This window comes from Rhinoraja longicauda, chromosome 22, assembly GCF_053455715.1.
Source record: "Rhinoraja longicauda isolate Sanriku21f chromosome 22, sRhiLon1.1, whole genome shotgun sequence".
Classification (NCBI taxonomy): domain Eukaryota; kingdom Metazoa; phylum Chordata; class Chondrichthyes; order Rajiformes; family Arhynchobatidae; genus Rhinoraja; species Rhinoraja longicauda.
Window position 1 is genome coordinate 38171868 of NC_135974.1, and position 12084 is coordinate 38183951.

The window sequence follows — 12084 nt, forward strand, 5'->3', positions numbered from 1 at the left end:
AGTCTTGGACCACAGGACATGGATTCAGATTGGGGCCATGAGGAGATATTTCATTTCACAGACACACCCAATTGAATTAATAAAAGTGCTGGTTACTCAATTTTCCTCAATTTTAAACAAAGTTTTCAGACAAAGTTTGTAATCTTCATTCGAGTGAAAGATTTCTATTGTTTTGAAGTGGGTTTTTAAATTATTTTTCCTTCCCTCCTGAAGTCACTAATTCATATCACTACATATTTATTTTACATCTTCATATTGTCAATATGTTAAAAGTTGCCTTGTCTTTGACGGCATGTTCATGCATTGAGTTAAATTCACCACCAGGGGTCATGGTATAGAAATCAAAGGTCTTCCAATTATCCAGTATGTTTTATGTTAAACAATTGTGTGACTTTTCTTTGCTTGTGACTGAATTCTGCAGATCCAGACATGAAGAGTCATTTATGTTGTAAGGACACAAGTTTAAATATTGTTTGCAGCCTGTTGCTAGCTCTGTGTGCATATCTGTAGTCATGGAGTTGGCACGTTAACCATTTTCTTCATGAAACGTTGGTAGTTGCTGGGGAGTGGAGAGGTGTTGTTGATTCTGTGATTCGTCTCTGCTGCACGTTGAGATTTAGCAGCCACCACGTTTCCACATCAAGGGCTCAATGTTCTCTGGTCACTCTCCAGAAAGAGACAACACAGACCTGTGGATCCCGTCTGTAACACAAACACAACAACACAGACCTGTGGATCCCGTCTATAACAGTGACCAAACACAGACCTGTGGATCCCGTCTATAACAGGGACCAAACACAGACCTGTGGATCCCGTCTGTAACACAAACACAACACAGACCTGTGGATCCCGTCTATAACAGTGACCAAACACAGACCTGTGGATCCCGTCTATAACAGTGACCAAACACAGACCTGTGGATCCCGTCTATAACAGGGACCAAACACAGACCTGTGGATCCCGTCTGTAACACAAACACAACACAGACCTGTGGATCCCGTCTATAACAGTGACCAAACACAGACCTGTGGATCCCGTCTATAACAGGGACCAAACACAGACCTGTGGATCCCGTCTATAACAGGGACCAAACACAGACCTGTGGATCCCGTCTATAACAGGGACCAAACACAGACCTGTGGATCCCTTCACAAGCCGAGGGACACTCATGCACTCACTCCAGAACAAGGTTAAACATTAGCACAGACCGAAGTTTCATGACTATTCTCTTTGACAATTAGACCCATTTGGGACTTTACATCAGCCATCTCCAGACAGGGCTGTTTATGGAGTCAAAAAAGTTACATTACTGAAAATATTCCTCTAAATTGAACAAAAATGCAAATGTAGATTTTTCCAGAATATATCTTAAATATGTACGTTCAGAACCAGCATGAAAATATTTCCACCAAATATGACAATTGTGATTCACATTTTGAGCTTCCAGCATCTGCTTAATCTGTTCAGCCATAGCCACAGAGTCGTAGATTCACACGGCACGGATACAGGCCCTTCAGTCCAACTTCCCACGCCCTCCAACATGCCCCACCTACACCTGTCGCACCTGCCCACTTTTGGCCCTAATCCCTCTAAACTTTTCCTATCCACGAACCTTCCCAAATGCCTTTTAAATGTTGTTATAGTCCCTGCCTCAACTACCTTCTCTGACAGCTCGTTCCATACACCCACCACCTTCTATGTGAAAGAGGTACCCCTTAGGTTCCTATTAAACCTTTCCCCTCTCACCTTAAACCCATATCCTCTGTTTCTCAATTCCCCTTCTTTGGGTAAAAGACTCTGTGTATTTGCCCTATCTATTCCTCTCATGACGTTATACACCTGTAAGATCACCCTTCAGTCTCCTGCACTCCAAGGAATATAGTCCAAGCCTGGCCAACTCCCTACAACTCAGACCCTCAATTCCTGGCAACAGGAGGAGGAGGAGCCAGCGTTGCCCTGGCAGCTGCAACTTGCCTGCAGTCCGTTTGTCTTTTGTGTTTTTTGTTGTTTTTGTCTGAATTGTAGTTTAAATATGGTGTAGTGTTTGTGGTTGTGTGTTATGTGGGGGGGGGGAGGGGTGGGGTGGGGGGTGGGGGGGGAGGGGTGGGAACTGTCTGACCGCGGGAGAAGACGGCAGGGGAAGAGAAAAAGACATTGTGGCCTTCCATCACAGTGAGGAGGTGACTGGAGGAGACTCACTGTGATGGATGTTTCTTTTGTTTGGTGTTAGTTTATGATTGTATGTGTTATTGCATTTTTATTGATTATTCTTATTGGTCTTATTGTTGAACTGCGGGTAATTTTTCATTTCACTACACATTTATGTGTATGTGACAAATAAACGACTATTGACTATTGTTCCTCATAAATCTCTGACCTCGTCCCAGTCCAAGGTGGAGGTTCCCATCTGTTTCTGCAGCACAATGATGGACCTTGCCTGACGAGGCAGTGTAAGGAGTTGTGGTGCACGTCCCCTGACACCTCCACTCTAAACTCTCAAAGGAGCTTTGTTTTAATGATGTTACAAGTGACCATGATGCTCTTTCTGAGATATGTATTGACACACTCAAAAACAGAAATAATGCTTCACCATGAACAAGATTAGTGTAATTGGCTGGGTAAAATGTAAAAATTGTCCCTAGTGGGTGTAGGATAGTGTTAATGTGCGGGGATCACTGGGCGGCACGGACTTGGTGGGCCGAAAAGGCCTGTTTCCGGCTGTATATATATGATATGATATGATGATATGACACGGGGAACAGTGATTGGAAGGCTGCAGCTTTGGATCTGATTACATGCACCTGCCACACAGCTTGGACTCAATGCTCAGCTCTCCGCACTAACCTGAACCCAATCAGGATCTGAAACCTGCTGGACCAAACAGCCCCGACAGACAGTAAGGTCCAAACAGTGATTACACGTGTCCGGACGATGTGGCGAAAGTGTTGAACCCCCGGCATGTGGGAGGCTTCCACTGAGGCTGAAGAAGGGTCTCGACCCGAAATGTCACCCATTCCTTTTCTCCAGAGATGCTGCCTGTCCCGCTGAGTTACTCTAGCATTTTGTGTGTATTTCTATTGAGGCAATAGTGGGTCGAGGAACTTTAATGATTTTTACATGTCGCTAATATTCAGGACATTTAAAAGACTCCTACTAAATATTTATAACTTTAAAAGTCCAAAAAATTACTTTAAACATTTGAAAATTTAATTTTAATTACATAAAATTAAAAAATGATTAAAAAGCAAAGTAAAATAATGTAAAAATAGCTACTTTCCACACTGCCTCTGTGGGTCTGGGATCTGGGGGGTTGTTTGTGGTCTAAAGCCAGGATCCGAGTGACGCTGGTGGGTCTCAGCAAGACCAGGCACTGCCATCCAGCCATGGGCAGGTGTGGCACATCTGCCTCTCAGTCTTGGACTCCCACAGTTTAAGCCTCAGCGAGCATACTGAAGGCTCAATCCCTTTAGCTAAATAAGTTCCTCACAATACTTAGATTATAGCAATATTTTAAAGCAACTCATTTTATTCTCCTGTAATTCCATGCAGCTCATCCATTAGATTCATTCTCTCAGATCTTCTGACCAGCTGGTCAGGTAGATAAGCACACACACATATGACATTAGTTTCTTATCAAAGTCTTCATGATTTCATCTTCAGTACTGGGACAATAGAAGGCAGGATTAACAATGGAGATGAAAATAAAGACTTTCATTGATTACCTAAAACTAGTCCCTCCAGTTCCATCAACAATGCCTTTCTTACATTCACAATCTGATCATTGACATTGACAGAAAACCTTTCAGTCTTTTCATGAAAAGCTGTCAGATGTTAGTGAACTAATGGTTTAAGGAGTGCAGATTTGTTCCATGTAGTTAATTTTTGCACTTTTTCCTTCCTCTCTGAACTGTTTCATTCATTTATAAATGAAGATAGACACAAAATGCTGGAATAACTCAGCGGGTCAGGCAGCATCTCTGGAGAACATGGATAGGTGACGTTTCACAGATTGCTGGAGTAACTCAGCGGATCAGGCAGCATCTCTGGAGAACATGGATAGGTGATGTTTCACAGAGTGCTGGAGTGTCTCAGCGGGTCAGGCAGCATCTCTGGAGAACATGGATAGGTATTGTTTCACAGGGTGCTGGAGTAACTCAGTGGGTCAGGCAGCATCTGTGGAGAACATGGATAGGTGACGTTTCACAGAGTGCTGGAGTAACTCAGCGGGACAGATGCTATGAGGTTGCAGGGTGACTTGGACAGGTTGTGTGAGTGGGCGGATACATGGCAGATGCAGTTTAATGTGGATAAGTGTGAGGTTATCCACTTTGGTGGTCAGAATAGGAAGGCAGAGCATTATCTGAATGGTGTCAAGTTAGGAAAAGGGGACGTACAACAAGATCTGGGTGTCCTAGTGCATCAGTCACTGAAAGGAAGCATGCAGGTACAGCAGGCAGTGAAGAAAGCCAATGGAATGTTGGCCTTCATAACAAGAGGAGTTGAGTATAGGAGCAAAGAGGTCCTTCTGCAGTTGTACAGGGCCCTAGTGAGACTGCACCTGGAGTACTGTGTGCAGTTTTGGTCTCCAAATTTGAGGAAGGATATTCTTGCTATTGAGGGGGTGCAGCGTAGGTTTACTAGGTTAATTCCCGGAATGGCGGGACTGTCATATGTTGAAAGACTGGAGCGACTAGGCTTGTATACACTGGAATTTAGAAGGATGAGAGGAGATCTTATCGAAACATATCAGATTATTAAGGGGTTGGACACGTTAGAGGCAGGAAACATGTTCCCAATGTTCGGGGAGTCCAGAACAAGGGGCCACATTTTAAGAATAAGGGGTAGGCCATTTAGAACTGAGATGAGGAAAAACTTTTTCAGTCAGAGAGTTGTGAATCTGTGGAATTCTCTGCCTCAGAAGGCAGTGGAGGCCAATTCTCTGAATGCATCTGAGAGAGCTAGATAGAGCTCTTAAGGATAGCGGAGTCAGGGGGTATGGGGAGAAGGCAGGAACGGGGTACTGATTGAGAATGATCAGCCATGATCAAATTGAATGGCGGTGCTGGCTCGAAGGGCCGAATGGCCTCCTCCTGCACCTATTGTCTATTGTCTATTGACAGGCAGCATCTCTGGAGCACATGGATAGGTGACGTTTCACAGATTGCTGAAGTAACTCAGCGGATCAGGCAGCATCTCTGAAGAATGGGTGACGTTTTGGGTCGGGATCCTTCTTCGGACTGATTGTAGGGGGGAGCTGGAAGTGAGGAGTGGTATTACAAAGCCTGGCAGGTGATACAGGTGAGGGTGGGGAGTTTGATAGGCAGATGGTTGGAACAAAGGCCAGAGGTCAAGGTGAGTGACATTAAGGTGTGATTCTGGAGGTGTTGGTTAGGGAGAGGTCACAGTTCATGACATCTATCCCGTGGATTTCAAGGGTTTTGCAGAAACTCACTCTTGGTACCTTTCTGGTCCTTGGGCACCTGCTGTAGGTAGCCAAACGTTCTGAAACAGAGAGGAGGACAAGGAGCACAAACGCTGATTTTCACTGTGGACGTTTCTGCTGTCTTCTCAACAACAAACCGGCTTTTTATAAAACAAGCGGAATTGGATAAAAGCAGAAAAAGCTGGTGTCTTTCAGTCAAGAAACTTGACAAATGTGTCCAGGTTCCATCTCAGTGGTGCAAGGCATGGGTAAAACGCCAGGAGTACAGGAGTGATTCTTTGTGTGGGCTTGGCCAAGCACTGCCCCAAATCCACGGGCCAGTGTGGACACCACAATGACAGCAGGACTGATGTGTCAGTGTGCAGTGTGTGGACCCCCTTCCCAACCACACCACTGGCCTCTGGAGTCACGGCTGGGAAGGTCTTGTCTCCCGGGTGCAAGCCGATCATTCAATCCATTTCAATCTGTCGTTTTAAAGTGTCACACAGTGTCTCACTCATTATTCCATTAACTAGTAATTGACAGAACTTTACAATTGATTTTTAAAAATGTACAAAGCATTTTCATAAATCATGACAAATTTAAACGTGAAAAAAGTATCAAATAGGATGACATAACGAAATATCATTCACCTGAAACATGAACCTCATTTTCCCTTCACAGATGCTGCCTGATGTTCAAGTCAATTCTGTTATAATGCTGTGGTTTCAGCTTCCATTGTTGATTACTGTTGATTTCCATTTCATGAAAGCTATCTTTGCCTCATATGTATCTCAGTCCAGACTAGTTTTACAAAACTAATGATTGACTGATTAAAGCTAGTGTGTCCCTTGATTTAATTCCTTCCCTGGAATGGCTATTTGCATTAGTTTTACCTGAGACTTTTATTACGGTAAGTGTTTTTTGTCTGGTTTCTGCTTTCTTACACAAAATAAACTCTTAATTTCATTTGGTGTTGGATATATTATTTTCTCCACCTGACAAATTTTATTGCCAACTCCATTAACTGGAAACTCACGGGGATTTGTAACTTATTTCAAACACTAAAGATTGCCATAAATCACGACAGATTTAATATCCAATGAAGCTAATATGGTGCATTACTGAATGAGCAGAGAAACACAAAGCATGATGCACCTGCCACCTCCCACTTTTGTGTATTTTTTGTGTTAAGTTGAGATGTGCCCAATGGTGTTTAAGTTAGGATCTGAACTTATAATCATGTCTTTGAGTTTTGTTGATTCTGCAGCTCAATATTCACTGATGATGATGTGACCTGTGCTTGCGATATAACGCTAATACATGAGGTGGGAGGAGGTGAGGGAGGGGGGCGATAGTTGCGGGGGAGGGGGTGGGTGGGGGGTACATGAGCTCCTATGGTTGCAAGCCATTCACACTGCATTGGCCTGAGGTTCATTCCAAGAATCTGATGTCCGGTCATTCCCATAAGTTCACAGCTCCACGCAGGGGTCAGTAACTGAAGGGCAGGTTTCTGTCTCTGCTCTTTATCAGATAATTCATATTTTTCATTCTCATAGATGTTCAAGAACGAAACAAATGCAAATTATTTTTAGTGAACTGTCTTCAATACTTTACTTTGTACAGCCAAAGCTACCTAGCATCGGTCAGTGAGTCTATCCACAGGAGTCTTGAATGCCTGGATACGGTGGATCTGAACTCGACCAACTTCCATGGGTGGAATGAAGATGACATGGGAAGCACAGACACCCTCAAATCCAACCCTATTAACCAGGTGTGTGTCCCCCTGAAGGTAAACAGTAGGAGGTGGTGTGATCGTTGAGAATATCTCCTGGGCTGACTTTCCAATTGTTCCCATTCAGTCAATTGTTGCAAAGAGAAGTTTGGATAGTTTGTGATTTCAATCTGTCACTGCCTGGAGCTTCCAAACCAGTTATTGCAGCACTTATGCATCTCCCCATCTTTCAGGCATTAAATACACACTGCATTTTGTCCTAACTCCAAATCTGGAATGTCCAAATAATCTACAAGAAATTGAGACGTCTTTGCTTCATTTGATATATTTGCCAGCAGTACCCTGACCTGCTGCCACAAGAAGTCCCAGTCACGTTCATTCACACACTGACTTGCTGGGAAAGGCTGTGATTTCAACAAAAAGAGACAGGCACACACATTTGTTCTCTCATCCAGATTCTCCAGATTGACATTTTTTAAAGTCAGGACTTTTTAAACCATCACATTCCTTGCTGCCCTTCCTCCCATGCCAAGTCCTTGGATAATGGTCTCTTCCTGGATGCATGCTCATTCCCCTAAACCCCTCAATGCTCTGTAGTTCTTTTGTGGTCTGACTAAAGTCACAAATCGCAGTTAGTAGGGATCTTGTGGGTGACGACACTGACTCTTGGCTCTTGCCCTTCCTGGAGGTAGAATTCGAATAAGCTCCTGGCGTGTTGGCATTCTCTCTGAGATTCTAAATGAAGATTATTGCAGGTGATCAACACTGGTGTTGATCTATTTGCCACTTTGCGCCACAGTTATTTCAGGAAACTCTTCCATGTGCTGAATGCCTTCTATCTCTCTCCCCTCCACCAGTGCTGCAACCTGCTGCTTCACAAACTCACTCTTCCAACGCGTGACCTTTAATCTATTAATGGAATCCATGCTTAGAACATCAAAGGCTCCATACCAAGGAACCCTTCTATAATCTCTGAAAACCTTCCCACTTTGCTGCACTCCCTTAACACACTCTTTAAAATGCATCTCTTTGGCCAAGCTATTCATGGACCCTCTTGATACTGTACTCCCTTTCTCCAATCAATACCCATATCTTTGTCACACCCTGTTTGGGCCTGTGAAGTTACTTAACTCTGGTATCATCGTGACTTTACCAAATCTCCTCTAATTGACAATTACCAAAGTGATTTCAAATAAATGGACTTTGTAAATGTTTTATTTTTCAATTCATGTTCATTTTACTTCATTATGTTTCCTTTAAAGGAGCAAGAAATGGATTTTAGCAATCAGTACGAGAACATCTGTGAGCCGGTCTTCAACGAGGTGGATTTGCAGGCGGTGGATGCCCTCGACCTGCCCATTCCTGGCTGTTTCCGCTCAAGAAGCCACAGCTATCTCAGAGCGATCCAGGCTGGCTGCTCTCAGGATGATGACAATGTATCTGTCCGCTCAGTGTCTCCCCCACCTATAACAACCACAGTTAGAACCATGCAAACCAACACCAGTAAGTACTACTCTAACTACCACTAAGTACATAGTCCTTCTTGGAAACGGTCAAAGATGAGCTGTCTAAATTATTTGATGTCTCTTTTGAGCACAGAAACGTTTGGTGCATCAGATACCAACTGCTGGAGATGACAGTCCCTGGCATATTGTTTGCATCCTAGCAGTCAGACGGTCTGATCTTTCAACAATAATAAATGTCCATTTGAGTTAGATCCCCCTCTTGGGCAGGAAGCAAATGTCCCAGGGTGATCATGATTTATTCCATTTATGGATATTATTTAAAATTAATTAATTAAAACATTGATGGCTTTTAATGCTTTTGTTTCTTCCGTTGAATCTGAAAATAGTGTAAATGTTAATAAGTTATTTGCTCTGCTGGTGGATTTAGAGTGATGTTGATATTTGTTTAGTTTATTGTGTGAGGTGAATGTAGAATGCAAACATAGACCTTGAAAAACCATGGTCATTTAATGCATGAATCTTTTAAATGAGTCTTGCACTTCAAGCATGTGTCAGTGAAGGAAAATGGGTAAAATGCAGGATTGATTATGTGGTTTTAAAAAGAAATCAAAAATTTTAAGGTGCATTTTATACGGATGTAAGTAACAGACTGAGGGACCTGTGGTGCATGATGACTTGCTTTGTACTCCTATGTTTCTCATCTGATCCAGCATCGAAGAGACTCTTACACACTGACAAGGCTTGAGCTTTGGACTGGATTTTAACATGTTTGAAAAATGTTGGTGTTGGTGATGTGTTACATTGCAAAGTTCAACACTGTAATAATCTATAATTTGTCTTCTCACATGTACTGATTCTGTGATATAAAAAGCACAATCTTCATTAAAACAAGTATATTTCTTTTTAAATTATGAAATAAATGTTATAAATATTATTTTCTCTTGATCTCCTGAAGGCATTGCTTAAAATATGATGCATAATGGATGTTATTCTATCTTTTTTCAATGTTTACTGATATTTTGTTCAGATGTGGAACATTAGAATGCTTACTTTGTGGGATTCTATTTGTTTAGCAGAGCAAGCTACTTTTTCTATTGTACAATATATTTGTGTATTATTTGTTATAGCAAAAACCAAAAAGTTGTCATGACATATCCCATCACGTGCCTCTGTGAATGGTGATGGGGAGGTGACAGCGATGGATGGTGAATGAAGTTATCGCCCATCGGACGGGACCTTCCTGCACCGAGATCTGCAAAGCACTGGATGCATCATCTTGGGCTATTATTTTGATGTCATTACTAGTTTGTCTTTTTGCTGTCCAAAAAAATGTGACCAAATGTTTACAAAATAACAAAAACTATGTGGTAATTGTGTAATGAAACTACACAGTGACAGAACAATGGGGCAGTGATGCTCCCACAGCCTTGATAGAATCTGCCTGATTTGCCAAGACAGTTTCTGTAATGTGCAAGTGATAATCCTGTCATATTGCAGCCAGCAGTGGACATAAACACCCACAACACGCGTGGGGTGGAACTGATCCTCAGTTGCATCTGATAAACCACATTTGATTCCGTAATGTGTGCATATTGACGGCTACTTCCAGAACTGGGCTCCATCAAAATAATTGGAACCAAATGGTTAGGGTTAGGGTTAGAGGTACGGTACAATGCCCAGCCACCAGTAAACAGGTAACATAAGTGCTCTCGAGAGGTGAATCTCCACCCCTTTCCCTGCATCGGAAAATACCTGTATAAACCTGCCGAGTAGAACCAAGGCCTTTATTGTGAGATTGCAAGAGCCCTCCATGAAACAGAAATATTTGAATCGAGTTCCAGATGGAATTGTTCCTAAAGGATAAACTCAGAGTAAGTGGAACTTAACCATGAGAAGTATGCAAACAGCATGTGCAATAATGCAAATCTATTCGGCCTCGAATCTGCAGAACAGAATGTTGATAGCGAATGTCTGAATATTCACAGTATTAATCAAAGATAATAGAACAGAGCAAGATAGACCACTCGACCCTAAAAAACGTAGTATGTCATGGCACCATTTTAGTCGGCAGAAACTTGCAGAAACATTTAAAAAGAAAAAAAAGAAAAATCTGTTCATTGATAGATGAAATATATTCTGCATTTTAATGGTATCATCACACATACTGTTGCCCCCAAAGCACTGATTACACTGCGAGAGGCATAACGGACGGCAGGTTTTGCCTACTAAAATGGCTCCCTTGCGTACTACACCAGTATCGGTGATTTCGGCGGAGCGGTCTATCTTCCTCTGCTCTATTATCTTTGGTATTAATGAACCTCACCTTGACGATCATAAAAATGAAACATTTGCTGGAAAAGTGATTGCTGGATGAATCCCAACTACTAACCATGACCAACAAGCCTGGACAAGGGGAGATTACCTGCCAATAGTTTTATGAATTCATCTGAGCTGCCTTTCATGATACTGGATCCAATAATTGGGTGACCAGGTTCCCCTTCCTGCCAGCAGTAGATTGTGTCGACAACTGTTCCTTGGCTGAAGACCATATTGGCGGTGGGGTTTCTGCTAACTCTGACACAAATGGGATCTCGTTGGACAAATAGAGAGCTACTGCCTGGAGCATTCTATCCAAGAGCTTGCTCACCTCCTGCTGACTTAGTGGCCTTCAGCCGAACACTTTACAACCGAGTTGGGAAATTCACCGTTCATTATAGATGCAAATGTTGGCCTCACTTTACTAGTTCACGTCAGGATGGATTGGTAATTGAAAGTCAAAATGTAATCTTAGTTCTGAGTCAGAGATCATATTTCAGAGTTAAATATGAGCAACAGCTAAGAATTTTAACATTGTATAATAAAGGAGTTTGTGTTAGGTGGATTTGCATTTCAAAATGCCACCATGAACAGGAAATAACTCTTAAAAATAACCAGAACGCCACATCAAATATCACAAATTAATTTACGGTGATTCTCGTGCATTGCTTCTAAGGAGGTTTTTCACAGAGGCTTCCATCACTTCTATTACACTCAATATCTATTAGTTTAGAAAGATCTTAATCTGATTACTGATATTCTTAAGCACAATAACACCGAGGAATCCCTTATTCTTGGTGTATTGGACAGGGATTGTTGAGGAACAGTTCCCCACGCCAGATGTTTAATGTTCTCTCAGAATATGAAACCAGTCATTGACAGACTGAAGCATCTAAGTGTTTGCCGTATTTTTCAGATTTGTAACTTGAATATTTCTGTATGTTTAAGAGTCCATCAGCTTGATATAGGACATTTTAACAGATGATATTAATTCTGTGCATATATGTTTATTAGTAGTATGAATCTTGTGCTATGCTCCTGTGTTGATTAAGCTGCTTCATGTGAGTTCCAATGGAAGAGGTACAAATTGTAGTTAAAGGATCAAAACAGATTCTCTTTCAGTTTGGAACGTAAGTGAGTGACAA

The 12084-nt window shown here is 42.2% G+C and overlaps 1 protein-coding gene across 9 annotated transcripts in view; it reads left to right on the forward strand.

Annotated features, from left to right (window-relative positions):
- Window positions 1–12084, forward strand: part of dlgap4b (discs, large (Drosophila) homolog-associated protein 4b) — a 306821-nt gene that overhangs the window by 198897 nt on the left and 95840 nt on the right. For all 9 annotated transcript variants that reach the window (XM_078419201.1, XM_078419195.1, XM_078419193.1 and 6 more), the window contains 2 exons: window positions 7049–7196; window positions 8420–8660. In XM_078419201.1, the coding sequence (XP_078275327.1) occupies window positions 7049–7196; window positions 8420–8660 (389 nt within the window). The remainder of the gene's footprint in view (window positions 1–7048; window positions 7197–8419; window positions 8661–12084) is intronic.